General features: G+C 44.7%; 1 protein-coding gene across 1 annotated transcript in view; it reads left to right on the top strand.

Moving 5' to 3' along the window:
• The window catches only part of LOC124776912 (leucine-rich repeat-containing G-protein coupled receptor 5-like), a 415,623-nt gene that overhangs the window by 322,914 nt on the left and 66,589 nt on the right, over positions 1 to 26,120 (top strand). Inside the window, exon 2 of the mRNA XM_047252123.1 lies at positions 8,541 to 8,877. Coding sequence (XP_047108079.1) covers positions 8,541 to 8,877 — 337 coding nt within the window. The remainder of the gene's footprint in view (positions 1 to 8,540; positions 8,878 to 26,120) is intronic.

The following is a 26,120-nucleotide window of genomic DNA, read 5'->3' as shown; positions in this document are numbered from 1 at the left end:
TACCATCAAAGGACTGCAACATGTTCCTTGATATCTCCTCAAAATGACATGGGCAGTTCTTTCCACTATTTCACACGCATTGTACTACGTTTGCTTGCGTGTAGGGTCAGCTGCCTTTCTTTGAACCATTCGTTGATCACCGCTAATCATGCAGCGTCTTTCAATACGTTCTATTGGCGACAGAGTCCTGTACACAGCAGCGTCGCTTAATGTCAGATACTATCGGACTTATTACATTTCCTAAACGTTCATCCGACGTTATTTTCACTTCTGACCCTTAGCCGTTCCCATCCCACGAAAGAGATCATTTAATGAAATCCATTTAATGTTTCCGTCATTGTCTACCAGATGCTTCTTGTTAACACTTCCATATTCCATTTACTACTCACTGGTCTAATCGTGACTTCTCAGTCAGTGGCTTTGAATGTTGATTGCAGAATACTCCCTTGTAATTAGCTATCTATACTGTGTAATGATGAATTTTCGACACACCATGATGGTCTCACTACCAGTACAAAAGGCTCTGAAAACTTTGATGCTCCCTTCATTTATACATATGGCTCACTGCAAGCATCTGCATGAATCTGGTAATCATCTCATTCCAGATCCATGAAGCTACCGTCATTTATCTTCCACTGCGGTCTCAGTCATCAATGGCTGTGGGGACACCTCTCTTTGTCATTCATGTACCCAGCCACCTGAGATTGGGCAGCCACGATGGACGGACTCACATTTGACATGAGTCAGACCTAGAATCTACTTTGGCTGTACTGCTATACTTTCCGCACCTCTTCCCTGATCGACTCCAGGTGAATTCAAAATGAATGCAACGATTGCAATCTACACTCCTGGAAATTGAAATAAGAACACCGTGAATTCATTGTCCCAGGAAGGGGAAACTTTATTGACACATTCCTGGGGTCAGATACATCACATGATCACACTGACAGAACCACAGGCACATAGACACAGGCAACAGAGCATGCACAATGTCGGCACTAGTACAGTGTATATCCACCTTTCGCAGCAATGCAGGCTGCTATTCTCCCATGGAGACGATCGTAGAGATGCTGGATGTAGTCCTGTGGAACGGCTTGCCATGCCATTTCCACCTGGCGCCTCAGTTGGACCAGCGTTCGTGCTGGACGTGCAGACCGCGTGAGGCGACGCTTCATCCAGTCCCAAACATGCTCAATGGGGGACAGATCCGGAGATCTTGCTGGCCAGGGTAGTTGACTTACACCTTCTAGAGCACGTTGGGTGGCACGGGATACATGCGGACGTGCATTGTCCTGTTGGAACAGCAAGTTCCCTTGTCGGTCTAGGAATGGTAGAACGATGGGTTCGATGACGGTTTGGATGTACCGTGCACTATTCAGTGTTCCCTCGACGATCACCAGTGGTGTACGGCCAGTGTAGGAGATCGCTCCCCACACCATGATGCCGGGTGTTGGCCCTGTGTGCCTCGGTCGTATGCAGTCCTGATTGAGGCGCTCACCTGCACGGCGCCAAACACGCATACGACCATCATTGGCACCAAGGCAGAAGCGACTCTCATCGCTGAAGACGACACGTCTCCATTCGTCCCTCCATTCACGCCTGTCGCGACACCACTGGAGGCGGGCTGCACGATGTTGGGGCGTGAGCGGAAGACGGCCTAACGGTGTGCGGGACCGTAGCCCAGCTTCACGGAGACGGTTGCGAATGGTCCTCGCCGATACCCCAGGAGCAACAGTGTCCCTAATTTGCTGGGAAGTGGCGGTGCGGTCCCCTACGGCACTGCGTAGGATCCTACGGTCTTGGCGTGCATCCGTGCGTTGCTGCGGTCCGGTCCCAGGTCGACGGGCACGTGCACCTTCCGCCGACCACTGGCGACAACATCGATGTACTGTGGAGACCTCACGCCCCACGTGTTGAGCAATTCGGCGGTACGTCCACCCGGCCTCCCGCATGCCCACTATACGCCCTCGCTCAAAGTCCGTCAACTGCACATACGGTTCACGTCCACGCTGTCGCGGCATGCTACCAGTGTTAAAGACTGCGATGGAGCTCCGTATGCCACGGAAAACTGGCTGACACTGACGGCGGCGGTGCACAAATGCTGCGCAGCTAGCGCCATTCGTCGGCCAACACCGCGGTTCCTGGTGTGTCCGCTGTGCCGTGCGTGTGATCATTGCTTGTACAGCCCTCTCTCAGTGTCCGGAGCAAGTATGGTGGGTCTGACACACCGGTGTCAATGTGTTCTTTTTTCCATTTCCAGGAGTGTATTATAACCATGTAATGCTCATAATAAAAAGGTATAATGAAATTGTCAAGAAATAAAGTTAATAAAACCATACTACAAAACACGAAAGTCATCAGGCCTCATTTTACCTTTTCCTTATTTTTAATACTTGACAAATGCGTTATACATTGCATGTCTTGCTTTTATTGTTTGCTTCGCACTAGGCCTATTTTGCTTAATGCCATGCGTAAGTAAGGTGGTTTTGGTGGTATTAGTAGCGGGTGGCATTTGGGAGGAAACGTGAGAGTACGTCTGTTTGTCAGCTATGATTTCTTCGATGGTCTGTCAGACGGTATTAGCTCCGGTGGCGGCCACTCCCTGACCTATATGTGTATACAAGAGTCTCATCGCGGTTCGCGAGGCAGTTTGTTGACTGGTCTTGCTTCACATTCGACTGTCGATCTTTTTTTGTTATGTTGGTACATATGTCCCGAACATATGTTCACAGTTTCATGTCTACAGCATACTTCATTTGTTTTGCACAGATAAAAAGGTTAGATGTGTTTTAGTGCACTCGGCGATTTTCGAGTGTTATAAAAATGGAGCAAAGAATTTGCGTCAAATTTTATGTGAAAAATGGAATCAAGTGGTGTAAAACACTCGAAATCTTGGCAGTGACAGTGACGGCGACGAACCTCGCTCTGGACGCCCCAGCACATCAACAACAGATGATTACGTCGAAGCTGTGAAGAAAATTATTCTAGAAAATCGTCTAATTACCGCAAGAGAAGTTGCTGAGGATGTCGGCATATCGGTTGGCTCGTGTCATGTAATTTTTTCGGATGTTTTGGGCATGAGACGTGTGCCAACGAAGTTTGTTCCAAAACTTCTCAATTTTGATCAGAAGAACCGTCGCATGAGCTCTTGAATGACGTCACTGATGATCCTGATTTGCTCAAAAGAGTCATAACTGCCCAAACGTCCCAATGGAAGCATCCTGAGCCAAGACCGAAAAAAGCACGCCAAGTTCAATCAAATGTCAAAGCTTTGCTTACTGTTTTTTTTTCCAATTACCGTGGCGTAGTGCATCATAAATTTTTGCCTCAGGGTCATACGGTCAATAAGGAGTATTACTTTGACGTTATGCGCCGTTTGCTAGAACCAATACGCAGAAAACGTCCGGAATTGTGGAAAAACAATTCATGGCTTTTGCATCACGACAAAGCATCTGAGAGATTTTTTGGCCAAAAACAATGCCTCAGCCACCATATTCACCGGATTTGGCTCCCTGTGACTTTTTCCTGTTCCCAAAACTGAAGAGACCTATGAAAGGAAGAAGATTTTCAACGATTAAGGAAATAAAAATTGCATCGCTGGAAATACTCAAGGCTGAACCAAAAAGTGCTTATGAGAATTGCTTCGATGATTGGAAGAGGCGTTGGCACGAGTGTATTATATCTGAGGGGGATTACTTTGAAGGGGCAATATGAATATTAATGAATAAATAAATATTTTTTCATAAAAATATAAAGTCCCTTACTTTTTGAACACACCTCGTAGACGTTCCCAGTATAGTGCTGTCGAAATGTACTCGGGCGTCCATGATGGTAACTGCGTTGAAATGCCGCGACGTTTCGATGATTGTAACTCTCATACTCTTTTCTGGTGAGGTGTCGAGATAACCCGGGCGTCCCATATGTATTTATCCGAGCAGTGCTCCCCCCCCCCCCCTTCGCGGCCACGACCATTCCTCCTTTCCCCCTTACATAACCCCGGCGCGGTGCTCGGCGTCCCAGAACGTGCCACTATTTTACAGGAAGAATCGTGTAAGATTGCCTTGAAAACCGTACAGGACCTGTATTTACCCATTCCGAGAGGAGAGGAAGCTGTTTGGCTACTAACAGTTTTCAAAAATGGTTCAAATGGCTCTAAGCACTATTAGACTTAACATCTGAGGTCGTCTGTCCCCTAGACTTAGAACTACTTAAACCTAACTAACCTAAGAACATCACACACATCCATGCCCGAGGCAGGATTCAAACCTGCGACCGTAGCAGCAGCGCGGTTCCGGACTGAAGCGCCTAGAACCGTTCGACCACAGCGGCCGGCACCAACAGTTTTCCTAGACCGTATTAGACATGTGTTGTTATTGTTGTGTTTTCATATACGCGACTAGTCACATTAAGGTGTCCACTTCCAAAGGCGTGAATAACCGTCTTTCGCAGCGCGGACGTGCAGGAAGAGAGTGGACGAGTTCTGGGAGATATAGACAGCGATGTGGAGTCGTGCCGACCCCAGCGCCGTGGCCAGGTGCGTTAGGTTTCACGGTTGAGACTCCGTGGCGTGTACAGGCTGGCCGAAATGGTCCCATAGATCCTCGACTGGGTCCTAATCCGGTGAGTTTGGATGCCAGGGGAGTACAGTAAAATCCTAGTGTGTACGAATCGCGCACATACACTGCGAGCTGTGTCACACATTGCGCTGTCCTGCTGGTAGGTGCCATGGTGGCGAGGGAAAAAACAAACTACGTGTAGGAGAGGACATGGTCCCCAAGGTATTTACTAGCGATTCATCAAGAACATTAACACATTTAATCACACTATCTAAGCGTGGAAGTAGTTGCCGGTGGGTAACTGATGAAAACATATCAAATTTCTTTCAACAAATGGAAATTTTATTCCTAAAAGCCTCTTTTTAAAGAGATTTAAAATTATAATCAGAAAGCACCCTCTAAATATCAAGTTACAATTTATTCAGAGGCAGAAAGAACAAATTTTTGATAGTATGAGTTTTCCGGCTGAGAACCTTGCCGCTCCCTTTTGACACGGCCGTAGTCACGACCGCTCATAACCACCTCTGAAAGACTACATTGGTGCAAATCTGCAACACACCAGATTACTTTAAACTAAAAATTTTTAACAACTCACACAAGCACATAAACTATGCACCCCGTAGAAGGAATGGGAATGGTACAAAACACTAAAATTAAAAGATTAACTTGCCACCGAAGGTGGAACTTGATTTTAACTCCTAAGAAAAGTCTTACGGTGGAAGGGTGGCAACTTTATATACTAAAATGACCATTTAAATAAAAGCCCATGAAACGCAATCTTATATAAAATTATACAGGGTTGGCCAAACGAGTTAACATGCTCTACAGTACACATACACCGCCTCTCAAGATGATAGGCAAGATAAAAACATATTTCAGGAATTCGGCCGTTACACTTCAAGCAATAAATTCGTTAACACCGAATCCGACAAACATGACAGAGGCAGCTATTAACGTACGGCAGACCGACACACAGACAGAGAGACACTAATTGCCTAACAAATGCGGACGAGAGACAGACCAGCAACTGGTGACGAGTGAGTGACCCAGAAAACAAGTAGAATTTAACAAGTAAATGAAACAACATATCACGAATCACTGAACTTCTAATAAACTGCGATTTTTTGAGAAGACCTGGTGCAGCACGCCCAAAACGCTCTCCCGAACCGCCCGCTGCCAGCCGCTTCAACGGACGCAGGAAGGCGCGCCGCCCTCCCGTCTCACGTCATCTCAGCTCGCACCGGCCACACCGATGTCGTGGGTTGACTCCTGTTGCTCTCGTATGGGCCGCGAAGCCACTACCCCTCGCTATACGGCGCGGCCCACTGGACTCACGTGGCGACTTCACATGCGCCGACGCTCAAGGCGGACAAGTCATCTTGTGTCTCAGTGCGCGACCGACCAACCGATCGATCCAACCGCCAACGACCGTTGCCTGAGCAACTCGAGCAGACTGGCGGCCTAACGTGCAGACTCAGATGCAGGAACTAAGCCCCCGACCGGGCGACCACTCGTTGAGTTCTCTCACTGCGCCACAAATTCGGACGAGAGACAGACCAGCAAGCTGGGGACGAGAGACTGACCCCAGACTGACTCCAGACTCACCCAGACTGCCCAACTGGCGAGCTCATAGCACCCTTTAAATGCACGTGAACAGGCAACCTTTCCCCTTTCCCACCAGAGGGAGACACCAAAGCTGCGATTACCACAGCGGCGCCATCGCCAGAAACGGAGGGCGACTGCTTCACACCAAGCACTGCAGCGCGCTCTTCAAATCAGCAATTTTTACCACGGCTCATACATACTTGTTTTGATTCATTGGCCCTTCCAGAACGTCGAGGTCACGCACGAAAGCATTCCCCAAACATCAACGCTCCGTCCTCGTGACTCGACGCTTCCGACGATAGCTGGAGGGCCGTACGTGCCTATAGTCATGTGCTCGTTGGATCATAAAACGTCATCCATCTGAAAAGGCCACCTGTCTCCTCTCAGTGGACGTCCAGTTGCAGTATCGACGTGCCAGTTTCAGCCGTTGTCACTGATGGACAGTAGTCAGCATGGGTGCATGAACCAGGCACCTGCTGTAGAGTCTCATACGCAGTAACGTTCGCTGAACGATCGTTGAGCAGATACTGTTGGTAGCCCCTTGGTTCTCTGCAGCCATCGTTCACACTTGTCATCTACGGCCCGCGGTGCCACACAGCTGCCTCGGCACCGGTTTTGGAAATCAGAATTCTGACATGCACGGCGGCACGCGAACCGTTTACGAACTTTGCCGTCCCGGAAATGCCTCCACGCTTTTCCCGAAAGCAAATGATGGGGCCCTTTTGGACTTCAGATACATCCCCCCATTACGACAATGGCTGCAGTGTTTTCCGCGCCCCTACGAAACGGTTTATATACCCTCCGATGCTACTGATCCCGTCTGCCACGTTCACGTCGAACGTAAGCTGCGGCTATACTAGTGTGACTAGACGTACATTACTGGTCATTAAAATTGCTACACCAAGAAGAAATGCAGATGATAAACGGGTATTCATTGGACAAATCTATTATACTAGAACTGACATGTGATTATATTTTCACGCAATTTGGGTGCACAGATCCTGAGAAATCAGTACCCAGAACAACCACCTCTGTCCATAATAACGGCCTTGATACGCCTGGGCATTGACTCAAACAGAGCTTGGATGGCGTGTACAGGTACAGCTGCCCATGCACCTTCAACACGATACCACAGTTCATCAGGAGTAGTGACTGGCGTATTGTGACGAGCCAGTTGCTCGGCCACCATTGAGCAGACGTTTTCAATTGGTGAGAGATCTGGAGAATGTGCTGCCCAGGACAGCAGTCGAACATTTTCTGTATCCAGAAAGGCCCGTACAGGACCTGTAACATGCGGTGGTGCATTATCCTGCTGAAATGTAGGGTTTTGCAGGGATCGAATGAAGGGTAGAGCCACGGGTCGTAACACATGTCAAATGTAACGTCCACTGTTCAAAGTGCCGTCAATGCGAACAAGAGGTGACCGAGACGTGTAACCAATGGCATGCCATACCATCACGCCGGGTGATACGCCAGTATGGCGATGACGAATACACGCTTCCAATGTGGGTTCACCGCGATGACGCCAAACACGGATGCGACCATCATGATGCTGTAAACAGAACCTGGATTCATCCAGCAAAATGACGTTTTGCCATTCGTGCACCCAGGTTCGTCGTCGAGTACACCATCGCAGGCGCTCCTGTCTGTGATGCACCGTCAAGGGTAACCGCAGCCATGGTCTCCGAGGTGGTAGTCCATGCTGCTGCAAACGTCGACGAACTGTTAGTGCAGATGGTTGTTGTCTTGCAAACGTCCCCATCTGTTGACTCAGGGATCGAGACGTGGCTGCACGATCCGTTACAGCCATGCGGATAAGATGCCTGTCATCTCGACTGCTAGTGATACGATGCCGTTGGGATCCAGCACGGCGTTCCGTATTACCTTCCTGAACCGACCGATTCCATATTCTGCTAACAGTCATTGGATCTCGACCAACGCGAGCAGCAATGTCGCGATACGATAAACCGCAATCGCGATAGGCTACAATCCGACCTTAATCAAAGTCGGAAACGTGATGGTAAGCATTTCTCCTCCTTACACGAAGCATCACAACAACGTTTCACCAGGCAACGCCGGTCAACTGCTGTTCGTGTATGAGAATTCGGTTGGAAACTTTCCTCATGTCAGCGCGTTGCAGGTGTCGCCACCGGCGCCAACCTTGTGTGAATGCTCTGAAAAGCTAATCATTTGCATATCAAAGCATCTTCTTCCCGTCGGTTAAATTTCGCGTCTGTAGCACGTCATCTTCGACGTGTACCAATTTTAATGGCCAGTAGCGTATTTTTGTCCACATCCAGTTGATGTATAACGTATATTTTGTAGTAAGCGACAGAGAACACTGCCGGCAGGTAAGAGCAGGTGTGGTGTGTGCCGCAGGATGGAGCGAGGCGGCCGGGCGCTGTGGCTGGCGCTGCTGCTGGGAGCGGCGGGGGCGGTGCCGCGGCAGCCGGCGACGGAGGTGCGCCACGGGCTGGGGCCGCTGGCGCGCGTGCCGCCGCTGGACCAGGGCTGCCCCGAGCCGTGCAGCTGCGCGCCCGTACAGCTGACGGCCGTCTTCGGCCTGATGCTGTTCGTGCGCCAGGTCGTGATGAACTGCACGGCCACCGCGCTCACCGCGCTGCCGGGGCCCGTCTTCTACGAGGTGTACGCGCTGCTGCTCTCCCACAACAACATCACGCAGCTCGGCCCGCACGGATTCGCCGCCGACATGCAGGTAACTTAGTGTCGTGTGACAAACAAGTGTCATCACAGTCGATGTAAACGTACGCTTCCGCGGCCGCTGTCACTGTCAATAAAATTCATCTGGGTTTGAGGCCGCAGTGTCAACTATAAAATTCCGATGTTTCGGCGACTATTGCAAGACGCCTTCCCCAGGGTGTATTGATAACTGCTGAATGACCACTAGTTTGGTTGCTTTATACAGGGTGGTCCATTGATAGTGACCGGGCCAAATATCTCACGAAATAAGTATCAAATCAAACAAACTACAAAGAACGAAATTCGTCTAGCTTGAAGGGGGAAACCAGATGGCGCTGTGGTTGGCCCGCTAGATGGCGCTGCCATAGGTCAAACGGATATCAACAGCGTTTTTTTTTTAATAGGAACCCCCATTATTATTAATTTTCGTGTAATAATATGAATGTTTTAGTTGGACCATTTTTTTTCGCCTTGTGATAGATGGCGCTGTAATAGTCACAAACGTATAAGTACGTGGTATCACGTAACATTCCGCCAGCGCGGAAGGTATTTGCTTCGTGATACATTACCCGTGTTAAAATGGACCGTTTACCAATTGCGGAAAAGGTCGATATCGTGTTGATGTATGGCTATTGTGATAAAAATGCCCAACGGGCGTGTGCTATGTATGCTGCTCGGTATCATGGACGACATGATCCAGGTGTCCGGATTGTTCGCCGGATAGTTACGTTATTTAAGGAAACAGGAAGTGTTCGGCCACATGTGAAACGTCAACCACGACCTGCAACAAATGATGATGCCCAAGTAGGTGTTTTGCCTGCTGTCGCGGCTAGTCCGCACATCAGTAGCAGACAAATAGCGCGAGAATCGGGAATCTCAAAAACGTCGGTGTTGAGAATGCTACATCAACATCGATTGCACCCGTACCATATTTCTATGCACCAGGAATTGCATGGCGACGACTTTGAACGTCTTGTACTGTTCTGCCACTGGGCACAAGAGAAATTATGGGACGATGACAGATTTTTTGCACGCGTTCTATTTAGCGACGAAGCGTCATTCACCAACAGCCGTAACGTAAACCGGTATAATATGCACCATTGGGCAACGGAAAATCCACGATGGTTGCGACAAGTGGAACATCAGCGACCTTGGCGCGTTAATGTTTGGTGCGGCATTATGGGAGGAAGAATAATTGGCCCCCATTTTATCGACGGCAATCTAAATGGTGTAATGTATGCTGATTTCCTACGTAATGTTCTACCGATGTTACTGCAAGATGTTTCACTGCATGACAGAACGGCGATGTACTTCCAACGTGATGGATGTCCGGCACATAGCTCGCGTGCGGTTGAAGTCGTATTGAATAGCATATTTCATGACAGGTGGATTGGTCGTCGAATCACCATACCATGGCCCGCACGTTCACCAGACCTGACGTTCCCGGATTCCTTGGTTCAAATGGCTCTGAGCACTATGGGACTTAACATCTGTGGTCATCAGTCCCCTACAACTTAGAACTACTTAAACCTAACTAACCTAAGGACATCACACACATCCATGCCCGAGGCAGGATTCGAACCTGCGACCGTAGCAGTCGTGCGGTTCCGGACTGAGCGCCTAGAACCGCTAGACCACCGCGGCCGGCCCGGATTCCTTTCTGTGGGGAAAGTTGAAGGATATTTGCTGTCGTGATCCACCGACAACGCCTGACAACATGCGTCAGCGCATTGTCAGTGCATGTGCGAACATTACGGAAGGCGAACTACTGGCTGTTGAGATTAATGTTGTTACACGTATTGCCAAATGCATTGAGGTTGGCGGACATCATTTTGAGCATTTATTGCATTAATGTGGTATTTACAGGTAATCACGCCGTAACAGCATGCGTTCTCAGAAATGATAAGTTCAGAAAGGTACATGTATCACATTGGAACAACCTAAATAAAATGTTCAAACGTACCTACGTTTTGTATTTTAAATTAAAAATTCTACCTGTTACCAAATGTTCGTCTAAAATTGTGAGCCATATGTTTGTGACTATTACAGCGCCATCTACCGCAAAGCAAGAAAAGTGGTCCAACTAAAACATTTATATTTCTTTACGTACTACACGAATATGTAATAAAAAAATGCGGTTCCTATTAAAAGAAACCGCAGTTGATATCCGTTTGACCTATGGTAGCGCCATCTAGCGGGCCAACCATAGCGCCATCTGGTTTCCCCCTTCAAGCTAGACAAGTTTCGTTCTTTGTAGTTTTTTCGTTTGACGCTTATTTCGTGAGATATTTGGCCCGGTCACGATCAATGGACCATCCCACTCATGGTGAGTGCTGTTATTGGATATAAGGATGAAGAGCAAGGTGTTCTTTTATCGGTCTTTGCATTGCCTACGTTTACAAATGTCGTCACATCACCCTCCTCTCTCCCCACATTGAAAGAGGACAATTCGCTTGATACGTATCCTCAATGGTCAGTGTTCAGTGGCATTGGAAGAGAAAAGAATTCATTCCCAGTTTTAACTAGGTCCGGATCAAATTAAGTACTAACTGTCTCCCAGTTAGCAATATAGGGTGTATCAAAAGGAATCACCCGATTTAAAAAGAAATCATAACTACTATGTTATTTGGGATATGTACGTGGACAATGTACTGTTGGAAAGAAGAAACTCTCGAGTTTTACGTGGTTCACGCTAGGTAGCAGCAGTGAGCGCCCACTTTAATTCTAGCAAAAATTGTGTCGGGACAACAGAAAGCGTTTTGTGTTCTACGTTTTGCGCAGTGCGGGTCAGTAATAACTGTTCAGCGTGACTTTCGTACTAGGTACGATGTGGATCGTGCTACAGCACAGAGCATTAGCTCTGTTTGTTTGTGTAAAGTCAAATCGCCTGGCCGTCCGCAAGTGTCTGACACAGACGTCGAACGCATCCGCCACAGTTTCACAAGGAGTCCGCAGAAATCCGTTCGCCGCGCAGCTCGACAGCTCAACACGCCCCCGATGTCCGTCTGGCCGGAGTGTTGCGTCGACGTTTACATGTGAAACCATACAAAATTAAGTTACTGCAAGCTCTTCGTGAAGGTGACAAACAACAATGTGTGCCTTTCTGTAATTTTGTTTTTGGCAAGATGGAGGATGACAGTTATCTTACACGCTTAGTGATTAGTGACGAGGCGACATTTCATTTAAATGAAAAGGTGGACCTTCATAATGTGAGAATATGGGGTATGGAACAACCTCTTGAAGTTGTACAAAATTAGAGGGGATCGCCAAAAAGATAATGTGTTTTGTGCAGTTTCACGGGAAAAGGTATACGGCCCATTTTTCTTTGCCGAGAAAACTGTTACGGGAAGCACATATCTCGATATGCTTGAGAAGTTTCTTTTCCCACAGTTGGAGAATGATTCGAACGGTTTCATTTACCAATAAGACGGTGCACCGCCACTCTGGCAACTGGAAGTGCGGGAATTTTTAAATCAATGGATTACTGAACGATGGATCGGTCGCACTGGACCAAATGATTCACCCTTACATTACTGGCCTCAATGGTCACCGGACCTGACTGTATGTGATTATTTCTTGAGATGGTTTATAAAACACTCTGTTTATGTGCCTCCGTTACCAGCAACAACGAATGAACTGAGACATCGCATAACAGCAGCTGTGGAAGCTGTAACTCAAGACATGCTCGCTGCAGTGTGGGAACAATCTGAATACCGCATTGACATATCCCGTGCATCTCAAGGGGGGCATATTGAACACCTAAGAAAGGGTATGAAAAAAAAACCTTTTTGATTTTCCAGTTCATCGAAAAACAAAATTCATTGAATGTGTTTATTAGTTTCAGAAATATGTTGTTGTTGTTGTTGTTGTTGTTGTTGTGGTCTTCGGTCCTGAGACTCGTTTGATGTAGCTCTCCATGCTACCCTATCCTGTGCAAGCTTCTTCATCTTCCAGTACTTACTGCAACCCACATCCTTCTGAATCTGCTTAGTGTATTCATCTCTTGGTCTCCCTCTACGATGTTTACCTTCCACGCTGCCCTCCAATGCTAAATTTGTGATCCCTTGATGCCTCAGAACATGTCCTACTAACCGGTCCCTTCTTGTTGTCAAGTTGTGCCACATACTCCTCTTCTCCCCAATTCTATTCCATACTTCATCATTAGTTATGTGATCTACCCATCTAATCTTCAGCATTCTTCTGTAGCACCACATTACGAAAGCTTCTATTCTCTTCTTGTCCAAAATATTTATCGTCCATGTTTCACTTCCATACATGGCTGCACTCCATACAAATACTTTCAGAAACGATTTCCTGACACTTAAATCTATACTCGATGTTAACAAATTTCTCTTCTTCAGAAACGCTTTCCTTGCCATTGCCAGTCTAGATTTTATATCTTCTCTATTTCGACCATCATCAGTTATTTTGCTCCCCAAATAGCAAAACTCCTTTACTACCTTGTCTCATTTCCTGATCTAATTCCCTCAGCATCTCCCGACTTAATTCGACTACATTCCATTATCCTCGTTTTGCTTTTGTTGATGTTCATCTTATATCCTCCTTTCAAGACACTGTCCATTCCGTTCAACTGCTCTTCCAAGTCCTTTGCTGTCTCTGACGGAATTACAATGTTATCAGCGAACCTCAAAGTTTTTATTTCTTCTCCATGGACTTTAATATCTATTCTGAACTTTTCTTTTGTTTCCTTTACTGCTTGCTCAATATACAGATTGAATAACATCGGGGACAGGCTACAACCCTGTCTCACTCCCTTCCCAACCACTGCTTCCCTTTCATGTCCCTCGACTCTTATAACTGCCATTTGGTTTCTGTACAAATTGTAAATAGCCTTTCTCTCCATGTATTTTACCCCTGCCACCTTTAGAATTTGAAAGAGAGTATTCCAGTCAACATTGTCAAAAGCTTTCTCTAAGTCTACAAATGCTAGAAGCGTAGGTTTGCCTTTCCTTAATCTTTCTTCTAAGATAAGTCGTAAGGTCAGTATTGCCTCACGTGTTCCAATATTTCTACGGAATCCAAACTTATCTTCCCCGAGGTCGGCTCCTACCAGTTTTTCCATTCGTCTGTAAGGAATTCGCGTTAGTATTTTGCAGCTGTGACATGTTAAACTGATAGTTCGGTAATTTTCACATCTGTCAACACCTGCTTTCTTTGGGATTGGAATTCTTATATTCTTCTTGAAGCCTGAGCGTATTTCGCCTGTCTCATACATCTTGCTCACCAGATGGTAGAGTTTTGTCATGACTGGCTCTCCCAAGGCCATCAGTAGTTCTAATGGAATGTTGTCTACTCCCGGGGCCTTGTTTCGACTCAGGTCTTTCAGTGCTCTGTCAAACTCTTCACGCAGTATCATATCTCCCATTTCATCTTCATCTACATCCTCTTTCATTTCCATAGTATTGTCCTCAAGTACATCGCCCTTGTATAGACCGTCTATATACGCCTTCCACCTTTCTGCTTTCCCTTCTTTGCTTAGAACTAGGTTTCCATCTGAGCTCTTGATATTCATACAAGTGGTTCTCTTTTCTCCAAAGGTCTCTTTAATTTTCCTGTTGGCAGTATCTATCTTACCCCTAGTGAGATAAGCCTCTACATCCTTACATTCGTCCTCTAGCCATCCCTGCTTAGCCATTTTGCACTTCCTGTCGATCTCATTTTTGAGGCGTCTGTATTCCTTTTTGCCTGCTTCATTTACTGCATTTTTATATGTTCTCCTTTCCTCAATTAAGTTCAATATTTCTTCTGTTACCCAAGGAGTTCTACTAGCCCTCGTCTTTTTACCTACTTGATCCTCTGCTGCCTTCACTACTTCATCCCTCAGAGCTACCCATTCTTCTTCTATTGTACTTCTTTCCGCCATTCCTGTCAATTGTTCCCTTATGCTCTCCTTGAAACTCTGTACAACCTCTGGTTCTTTCAGTTTATCCAGGTCCCATCTCCTTAAATTCCCACCTTTTTGCAGTTTCTTCAGTTTTAATCTACAGTTAATAACCAATAGATTGTGGTCAGAGTCCGCATCTGCCCCTGGAAATGTCTTACAATTTAAAACCTGGTTCCTAAATCTCTGTCTTACCATTATATAATCTATCTGATACCTTTTAGTATCTCCAGGATTCTTCCAGGTATACAACCTTCTTTTATGATTCTTGAACCAAGTGTTAGCTATGATTAAGTTATGCTCTGTGCAAAATTCTACAAGGCGGCTTCCTCTTTCATTTCTTCCCCCCAATCCATATTCACCTACTATGTTTCCTTCTCTCCCTTTTCCTACTGACGAATTCCAGTCACCCATGACTATTAAATTTTCGTCTCCCTTCACTACCTGAATAATTTCTTTTATCTCGTCATACATTTCATCAATTTCTTCATCATCTGCAGAGCTAGTTGGCATATAAACTTGTACTACTGTAGTAGGCATGGGCTTTGTGTCTATCTTGGCCACAATAATGCGTTCACTATGCTGTTTGTAGTAGCTTACCCGCATTCCTATTTTTTTATTCATTATTAAACCTACTCCTGCATTACCCCTATTTGATTTTGTGTTTATAACCCTGTATTCACCCGACCAAAAGTCTTGTTCCTCCTGCCACCGAACTTCACTAATTCCCACTATATCTAACTTTAACCTATCCATTTCCCTTTTTAAATTTTCTAGTCTACCTGCCCGGTTAAGGGATCTGACATTCCACGCTCGGATCCGTAGAACGCCAGTTTTCTTTTTCCTGATAACGACGCCCTCTTGAGTTGTCCCCGCCCGGAAATCCGAATGGGGGACTATTTTACCTCCGGAATATTTTACCCAAGAGACGCCATCATCATTTAACCATACAGTAAAGATGCATGCCCTCGGGAAAAATTACGGCCGTAGTTTCCCCTTGCTTTCAGCCGTTCGCAGTACCAGCACAGCAAGGTAATGTTGCAAGGCCAGGTCAGTCAATCATCCAGACTGTTGCCCCTGCAACTACTGAAAAGGCTGCTGCCCCTCTTCAGGAACCACATGTTTGTCTGGCCTCTCAACAGATACCCCTCCGTTGTGGTTGCACCTACGGTACGGCCATCCGTATCGTTGAGGCACGCAAGCCTCCCCACCAACGTCAAGGTCCATGGGTCATGGGGCAGTTCAGAAATATATAGGTGCCAAATCGGATGATTCAAAAGTGGCTCAAATGGCTCTGAGCACTATGGTACTTAGCATCTGAGGTCATCAGTCCCCTAATACTTTGAACTACTTAAACCTAACCAACCTAAGGACATCACTCACATCCATGCCCGAGGCAGGATTCGAACCTGTGACCGTAGCGGTCGCGTGGTTCCAGACTGAAGCGCCTATAACCCCCACAGCGGCCGGCAAATCGGATGATTCTTTTTGACACACACTGTAAGTGGAACTCAGTCGATGTAACATAATAAGAACAGTGGAGCTTTTTCCATGTGCCATACTAAAATTATGGAAGTTAGTCCATGTGCTACAATGTAAAATATATGGAACCGTGATTTGCGTAGAGCTAAAATTTAATGCAGTGTTACCGCACCCCGTGCGTTGTAACAACCTCAAATCCTTCTTGGCTCTTTTCAGAAAGTGGTGGACAAGATGCTGCTGACACTTGTCTCACACTTCGGTGGGGAGGGGGTGTGGGCTCCTGAGGCCATTGTCCATTGTGTTTGAGTACGGTTCTTGTGGAGATGCTCTTCAAGTTTCAACTAGTTCCAAAAGCATGCTCAGTCTGTTCTATGTCAGCAGATTCCGTTCACTTCATTCCCATCTCCTGCAGTAAAGTGGGCACAGTATACTTGTACAGGGGTCGGACAAAAATGTGGAAGCACCGCGAGGAACGCATGCTTGAAAATAAGTTCAGATGCTAGCTAAGTCTGTTTGACTACGAACGGCATTTATGCAATGTCCTCAATGCGTTTCAACTCTCAGTCGTGTTCTGTTTAGCTGTGGGTGCCTTGCGTCGGAGCCAAGTCAGTTAGAAAGTAGGCAAATTGTTGGTGCATGTATGCCCAGTGCTTCTGTAGCAAAGGTAGGAGAAGTGTTTGGTACTTCAAGAGGCACTGTATCGGATATTTATACCGCATGCAGGGAAAACGGAGAACCATCATCCGCTGAGTCACAACGCGGACGAAAGTGTTTGTTGGGTGATTATGACAGACCGTCATTGAAGATGACTGTGAAGAATATAAGAGGGCAGCAGCTGCAAAAGTCACTGCAGAACTGAATCCTGTCAGAATGTGAACTGGATATTTGACAATATCCAGTTCACACCCTGGCTCGCTACTGAGTAGCTCAGTGGCGAGCCAGAATGTGAACTGGATGTTCGACAAAGTTACGATCCCCCTTGAAAATGTCCTCCGCAGATGGGGACGAAAGATAGGGTTTTAAAGTGAAATCCATTCGAGCAGGGCATAATAGCCCATAATATTTTATTAATTGTGATATTTGCGGCTGTGAAAGTTTATATTTTATAATTTCAGGGTGAGCCGGAATTTCAAAACCATTCATCATTTATGGAAATGCCCGTAATAGGAGAAAGTGATGCCGAAGCCGTAAAACCTGCGACTGTGGAGCTATGAAAGGATGTCATTTGGTCACATCAGTTTTGTTGCACACTGTTTCCAACTTCTGGCCGAGTTTACGTCCCAAGAGTGAAACATGTGGTTCCGCTGATGATTTCGACAGCCATATTGTGGTTTTCAATGTGCCTCTTAGGTACTGTGCAAGGTCGCATTTCTGCCAAGTATTGTGTGACCATTCTGACTGCTCAGGTCCATTGCATGGTACAATGTTTGTTCAGCAACGGTGATGCTGTGTTCCAAGACGACGGTGCCCCTGTTCACACAGCTCTATTGTCTAGCACTGGTTTCGCGAGTACGAGGATGAATTATCGCATTTCTGCTGGCCACCGTAGTCACTGAATCTCAGTATTACTGAGCCTACTGGTGTATTTTGGAGAACAGGGTGCGTGGTCGCTATCGCCTTCCATCATCTGTACTGGAACTGTTCACAATTTTGCAGGAAGAAAACCACAAACGACCTTATTTATCCATTGCGAGACAACTGGAAGCTATTTTGAACGCCAATGGGTTTCCTTCGTTATACTGTGCATAGTAATGCGTTGTGGTTTTGATGTTTGCACATTTTCGTCCACCTCTTGTAAACGAGGGTTGTCCAGAAAGTATGTTCCGATCGGTCGCGAAATGGAAACCACTGGGAAAATGCGGTAAAACTTTGCACAGGTGTGTTTGGCAGTATCTCTAGCCCTTTATTGGGCAAATGGTGAAAATAAAAAAAATTTAAAAAATTCAGTGCTTATATTTATTTATTATGCTTAAAGAAATACAATTCAGTCAGTTTTAGAAATTTTTGACAAAAATTATGAAAATTATGAAATGTTGCTTATAAGCAACATTGCCAGCAGTAGACCACATTTATATATATTAAAGAAAAAAAGCGTTTGCCAATAACCTCAAGCAAAAGGTTTCCTGTACGTGAATAATTTAATTTATAAACACATTTATGCATTCCTGCTGTGTAATGGAACTGTTTCATTTTCCCATCTAGTTCTTCTTGCAGTGGAATTTTTGGAAACAGTTCCTCTTTGGAACGAAGCACAATACTAGACTGCATTTTGAACACATGACTGTAGAAAATCCAGGTGGGCAATAACAACGACCTTTGGGACCGTATACAGGCCAACGCTCCATATTATCAAATCGGACATCTTGTGTAACAGTCGGAGCTGTTGGCTTCCTCCTCGTCTTTTGTGGTGGTGTTATGTCTATTGAGGACCTTCCTACTTTCCTTTTCCCTGAAAACATAAAACCATTTGCAATATCTGCCCTGAATGACTTCAGTGAGGTCTTCAGAGATTCTTTTCGAAATTTCAGCCAGGCATTTACAACACTCAGATCTGGCATAAATCCAAAGACTCTCATGTACCAACACCTAGTTTTCATTGGTACTCTGTAGAGCTCTATCAGCATACCAGCAAGATCAACTCCTCCCATATGCTTGTTGTACTGACGTACAATACTAGGACAGGGCACTTCAATTCTTCTTTTTTCATTGCTGTCCCATCATTTTACTGTTGAGAGTGATTGGACACCATAAATTGAGCTTGCAAGTGTCACGATTTTATTGTTTTGAATATCCACCGTAAGCATATGTAATATACTAATGGCACATGTCCCAACTTTGGGCAATGTTGCTCACAGGCAACATAAAAGTTTTGTACTATTTACGTAATTCAAAACAATATTAGATGGAAATATTTCTGCTGTAAACTCACCTCTGGGTATTTCTTGAAGAAAATCTGCTAAGATTACTGCCAATTTATTGAAATCCACTCTTTCAGAACCAAAATAATACACCCCTGTTGCTCACATGAGGAGATCTCTGTAACACCACTGCACAAACTGCCATCTCGTGTGGAAAACCTTGAACTATTACAACAACTGTGTAAAGGACCGTTGCCTGGAGGCAACAATGCCAGTAAAAGGCACTGGGAAGTATTTGTTGTCCCATAAGGCCAACGTAAATTTGATGTTGCTTGAGAGCAACACTGCCAAATAAAGGGCTAGTATGCCCGTCGATCGTGTCGCGTCGCTCTTTTCAGTTTTGAGTGAACAGTGAGCACGTAAAGATGCGTAGGATATAGCGTCTCCCGCCAAGTATGAGGGCCTGGTTAGAGATTTCGCATGTGTCATGCAGCCCACATAACACAACTGTCGAGCAATTCCTTCTTCGTGCCAATTCTCGGCCGCACACTGCAGGGGCAATCAAGACGCTCCTGCATCGTTTCCGATGAGAAGTGTTTCATCACCACAATACAGTTCGTAATTGGCTCCCCCTGAGTCTCATCTCTGCTAATAAGAACCGCTGGCTATGAAGATAAATTTTTTTCCACAGACAACGAGCTGCAGACCAGTGCAGATAACTGGCCGAAAGCACAGGCAGCCGCTTTCTATGACGAGGATAATGGAAAGTTGACACAACACTACGACAAAACTCGAAGCTGGAGCTGCAACTATGTAGAGAAGTAGGTGGAAGGTGTACCTAACTGTTGCAAATAAAACGTTTCTGGTTTTGACTGTGGTTTCCACTTCGCGACCGATCGGAACTTACTTTCTGGACGGACCTCGTATTACCACCCTGAAAGGTGAAAGCATCGTTGGAATGTTGACTGCAGGGCTCGACAATAGGTTGGACGAGGACGATCCTGATGACAAACAGCTCTGCAGATGAATCGCGGAAAAAAGCGCTAAAAGAACCGTACACATGACAATCGTTTGGGCTACATCTGGTTTAGACGGATGATTTTCGAGGAGTTGCTTTTTGAAAGTTTTTCTGTGTCTCGTCTGTCCTGCCAGCGATATGACAGCGTGCGTTGTCGTACAATAGCAAAGACCCTTTTCTCAGAAAAAATGCTAGTTTTTTCTGTCTACTGCCATTACTAAAACATGGATATAATAACACTTTACATTTGGAATCGACATTCACAGTTTGCTCTTCTGGAAGGAATATCTGCGTCTACATCTTTCGTTGTGTGGCCGAGAGCACTTATCGAGCTCTATAACGCTGACCTATGTTTTGTGATAAGCGAATCTATCAAAACCAAAGTTATTTTTATACAAGACTGCACGTCCGTTGGGTTGGTTTTGGATTGTTTTGGGGAGGAGATCAGACAGCGAGATCATCAGACTCATCGGACAAGGGAAGGAGGGGAAGGAAGTCGGCCGTGCCCTTTCAAAGGAACCACTCCGGCACTTGCTTCGAGCGAATAAGGGAAACCACGAAAACCTAAATCAGAATGGCCGGACGCGGGATTGAACCGTCGTCCTCCAGAATGCAAGTCCAGTGTGCTAGCCACGGCGCCACCTCGCTCGGTTGCACGCACCTATTGTAAGCCATTACCAAAAAGAATCAGTATGCATGAATCTCCGTCACACCTACGTGGCAGGCATCCGTACCAGCTTGGCGGTGTCCTTGGTTGCCTATGCGTAGGGTGACATTTAACGCAGTCTTGTGTTACAGGCAGGACAACGAAACTGTGTGTGTCTGTCAAGGATATAGTAGACACGCACAATGCAGTTATGAAAAGAGAAAGAACTGCATTGCCAACAGTTGCCAACAGTTGATTAAAATGTTCTTTTCATTCAGTTCACAATTTAAAAGACATCTTTTCGATTTATCCCGGGAACTTTCGCTTTGTAAGTGTATCTAAAACTAGGACCCATAGCGGTAACATTTTCTGAAAAGACAGTTTCCGTTCACGTCCATTCAACAGAGTTCCGTGGCTAACTCCAGTTATCAGCTCAAAATTGCGATACGTATCCTATTGACACTCAGTACCAACTCTTCCACTTAAACATCACGTTGTAACATTTCTGGCTTACTTTAATTTACCGTGGCGCTTGTCACTCTAAATGACATTTACGTTTTTGATGGATTTTTCAGCTTCTATAGACAGATATGCTAAACCTGTGTTGCTGCACTACGAATCTGGAACCTCGATGTTGAGCACCCATAAGCCCCCCCCCCCCCCCCCCAACGAATCTGGATGTAAGAAAATTGGGGTACAATATTAAATATTGTGATGAAATACTGTATCGAGTCTGAAGGATTGATTTAACTCGCCGTTTTATTTGCTTCTTCGTAACTATTTATTTCAATATTACACAAATTCTTAGAAAGGAGTCATCCCCATCCACTGTCGCTCAAACAGCGCCACAACCCATCTATAGGTCAAGGCGCGGAAACATCGCTCGATGTCATCCCAGAATTGCTCTATAGGATGGTTACAAGTTAACCTGGAAAAACTGCGCAAGCACATTAACGCCGATGAAGTTTTTCTCAAGCCATTGTGATGCTATTCGGGATCGGTGTGTGGCGCGTCGTCTTGCTGCAAGTACAGATCACTTCCGCAATGCTCAGGTGCGAATCGAGGCCTCTATTCTTGGGGGGGAGGAGCGTCCCAGTTTGTTACGGTCTTTCTATCCCCCCCCCCCCAAAACAAAAACTTGTCTCTTGTCTCCAGTCTCCTTTTGACGCGCGAGAGGCTCCTAGTATTTTAATAGTTGTAACAATAAAATATGTAAAATGCTTTAATGCCCAGATCTACAGAGCTGAAAATAAACAGGCCTACTTTTTTTTCCTGTTTATTTCTATATACAAACATGTACATTTAGTGGTTTCCATTGTAATTGCAACAAATTCCGAGGCCATAAGACTGCATCTTCAGGAACATAATGTGGCAGTCGATATACAATACATGCGCAAGTACGCGGTGTTTATAAATTAGTTATACAAAAGTAACATTTAATTGTGAAACAGGTGAATAACTAACAGAAATGTTTAATGCAGCATCGAATGCAGTATATCTTCAATTTTTATTTACAAATGTTAAATGTTGCTGCCTTTTCCAACACGAAAAATATCTCATCTGTAATCAGTTTCCTGCCAAGTACTGTGAAGTAAGTCTTCCAATGCATGGTGACAACTGCTTGCGTTATCTGTTGTCTCAGCTCGTCGACGTTTCGTGGAAGCGGAGGAATAAACACTCTGTCTTTAAAGTAACCTCACACGCAGAAGATCATTGGGGTTAAATCAGGTGATCGTTGTGGGTAGGACATTGTTCCTCCACGTATAATCCAACTCGACACATTCCCAAGGAAATACGCGACAATTTCACGATATTAATGTGGTGGCGTCAACATGCTGTAAAATAAATTCTGTGCCCATATCCCGTTGCAGTTGAGGTATTTGATAATGTTCAAAGATGTCCAGGTACAATGTGCCAGTTACAATTGAGTCGGCAAAAATAGAGTGGACCATAGATCTAATTACAGCCTAAAGCGCAAGAACGTTTACATTAAGTGAATCCCATACACGTTCGATTATATAACGTGGTTTCTGCTCATTCCATATCCGAAAATTCTGCCGACTGACTGTATCGCAGGTATGGAAGGTGATTTGTCACTGAACACGATTTTGTTACGAAAATCATCGTCAGTCTGTATTTTGTTTAAAATTACTATAAAAAACTCAGCTCGCTTTTCTTTGGCATTTTCTCTTGGAGCTCACAACAGTTCCGTTTTGTAGGGTTTGAATGACAGGCGTTTCCGTAATACCTTCCACACTGTAACACTGGGCATATTCAATTCTAAACTGGCACGTCTTATTGATATACTTGGACTACAAATGTAAGACTGCCGAACTTGTTCAACTGCTGCGTGAGAGACTGCTGTCCAACCCTTACCCGGCGTCCTATGTGATATACAGCCAGTTTCGGTGAAACGATTGTGTACCATTCAATAATAGTTTTATCTTTGAGGTGTTGGCTTCCGATATTTAGATCTGAATTGTCTCTGGACTTTATTAGTGGAACTGGATTCATGAAACCTTTAACAACACTGCGCACACTATGCGCCGTTATACAACTCGATGATGTCTGTTGGAGTAATTCATTAGCGCATGCCACCTAGTGTAAACGTCGGAGTGTTAGTCGGGAATAAAACTTGCAGCTATACTGCAGTCAGTGTTGCATCAAACATTTCTGTAAGTTATTTACCCTTTTTACAATTAGATGTTACTTTTGTATAACTAATTTGTAAACATCATGTATAACACCTGAACGTGAGGAAAAACGCTTCCAACCGTCTGTAAGAACTGAAACACCTTAAGGTAATATACACTGCAGTCCATTAACATTTCAGCGTCATAAAATATAGCAAATAACGAAAATTTCACTTATTGGTGCGTATATTTGTAGTTGATGTGGCAGTTTAGAGAGTGCAACAGTAGGCAGAACTGTACCTCTGGCAGCAACAACGGCTCTAACTCGGCTTGGTATCGAGTCGAACTGAGCTTGGATGGCGCATGTGGGCACGTCATTCGATTCTGCTTCAACTCTGTACCAAAGATCATCGATAATTGTGGCTGTTGAGAGTTGGCGAGCCTGTACCTCGGCAACCAATGACAAGATGGTTTGAGTGGGTGAGAGATGTGGAGAACATACTGACCGGGGTAACATCTGAACACTCTTTGTATCGAGGTAGGTCAGGGCAGCACGGGAAATACGCGGTCTTGTGTTACCTAGTCGAAAAAAATCGTCACGGAGACCTCGAAAACTGGGCACACCCATCGGCCTTTACGCTAGAACCGCCAACGGACATTTTTACCCGATAGCAAAATTTTAACCCCTCTCTTTCATCTAATTATTTTAGAGTAGTCTAGATCATTATGAAATGAAAATCAAACCTTTCAGTTCAGTAGTTTTCGAGAAAGAATAATAATTACCTAACACCGCCGCCATGACATTTTTGTACCTTTGAATAAACTAACAAGGAGAGGTCCCCAGCGGTGGGATCGACTTTTTGAAACCACATATATGGTGATGTAGATTAAGATAGGAGGTATCACACCTTGTAGCGATTCACCATGGTGAGCCCTCGTTTACGAGTAAGTTACGAAAAAATGTTTCGGAATTTTGCGTTATGGTGAATAACGTCAGGAAAGGCAGATTATGTAGTCCAGTTGCGTAGTGTTATGGATAGGATAATGGCTTCAAATGCAAGAGATTTTGGGTTAGAATTGCGTGAGATGCAGTAAATTTTATTTATTTTTAAATCTTTATCGAAATGACGTTGATCACTTTTTATTCAATTAATTGGTTTACGTGTAATTTTTATTTCTATTCCATCGTGACATTGTTTTAATCACTGTATAAACTTTTTTCATTTGTTTCATTTTCTTTATATCAATTTTTGTGAATATGAATTTAATCATATTTAGCTGTTATTCGATTACTTGAAAATTCTTATCTATCAGTTAAAAAACGAAAGACTAAATAATCTATTTATACTGACTGTTAATTGGTGTGAAAAATGTATTTTTCGTTACCAGATGTGCAATTATTTGCATGGTAACCGTCACACAAACATTTAAAACATAACCTAAAAACCTTTTGCACTATGGTCAAAATAACGCAGATGATGATTTAAATAAAAGAAGCGTTTATAAGTATGAAGAAATTCAAGCAATATGAGAAAGAGATATAAACAACGCAGTAATGTGGGCGGAAAAATAGGGAGATAAAAGAAAAGAAATTAAATCAAAATTAATACACAAAATTAATTAAAAACATATGGACAGAAATTTCAAGTGGGAAAAGAATGACAGGAAGTAAAATGAGAGCTAATGAAGAAGTTGATATTAATGTTAAAATGTTGTGACAAAGGAATGAAAATAAAAAATTACATTTAAATCAATTAATTGAATGAAAGTGATCATCAGCCATTTCGATAAAGATTTAAAAATAAAAAGAATTACTTCTCCTATTGAAATCCGAATCCACTATCCCTACACGTGACGCTACTGCCTTATCCATTACACCACACAAACAGTGTACGTAACGCACCTTTTTAACGCTGAAAATTTTGAATTATTTTCGTCAGTTATTCGCAAATGGGAGCCCACCAGGGTGAATGGCCGCAGTGTGTGACACCTAGGATGTTAACCTACATAACGGTATAGATGGTTTCAAAAAGTCGATCTACGGTGGAGACCTCCCTTGTGTGCGATGCTGATTACTACACATTGTTGGTAGCCTTTATTGTGTCTGCTGCTGCGATGCAGGTACGAAACTGTAAGTGTGGCATCTTTCACGCTCATGCACATGTCAAAAGGTGGCGTAATGCAGTATAAGGTGCTTTATCAGTAACTTGGCGATCGACGTAGAGGTAGAAGCAACTGACAGAACAAAGTGGGAAGTGCTTCCTGGAAACTGTGGTCAGCAAAGTGATCTTCAGGAGGATTGTGGTCCATCTCCATACACGAAAAGGTGTGTTACCAGTGACTTTCTCTCGAGTGATTGGCGTTTGTTTATTGACAAACTTGTTCCCATACGCGTTCACAAATGTACTGAAACAGAGTCGAGTAGAGTGTTGTGAACCGAAGAATGGTCATTTCCGTTAGAAGAGCGTGATGCATTTATTGAGTCGGTATTGTCAGTCCAAAGGAATAGAAGTGGAGCTTTTTTGGTCACTGAAGTAGGGAATGCAATTTTACAAATCTGATGTACGTCATCGTTTCAAGGAAATAGAGGTTTCATAGGTTTGATTTGAAGTCGACACGGTCGTAGTAACCAAAATGGACAATTTTGCTTTCATGACACATGTATGGTAGGCATTCGTAGCAAATCGTGAAAGCGTGTATATTCCTGGTCCATATATCTG

The sequence above is a fragment of the Schistocerca piceifrons genome, chromosome 2, assembly GCF_021461385.2.
Source record: "Schistocerca piceifrons isolate TAMUIC-IGC-003096 chromosome 2, iqSchPice1.1, whole genome shotgun sequence".
NCBI classification, from domain to species: domain Eukaryota; kingdom Metazoa; phylum Arthropoda; class Insecta; order Orthoptera; family Acrididae; genus Schistocerca; species Schistocerca piceifrons.
Note: the sequence above shows the minus strand (reverse complement) of the source record. Positions and strands in the feature narration are given on the sequence as shown.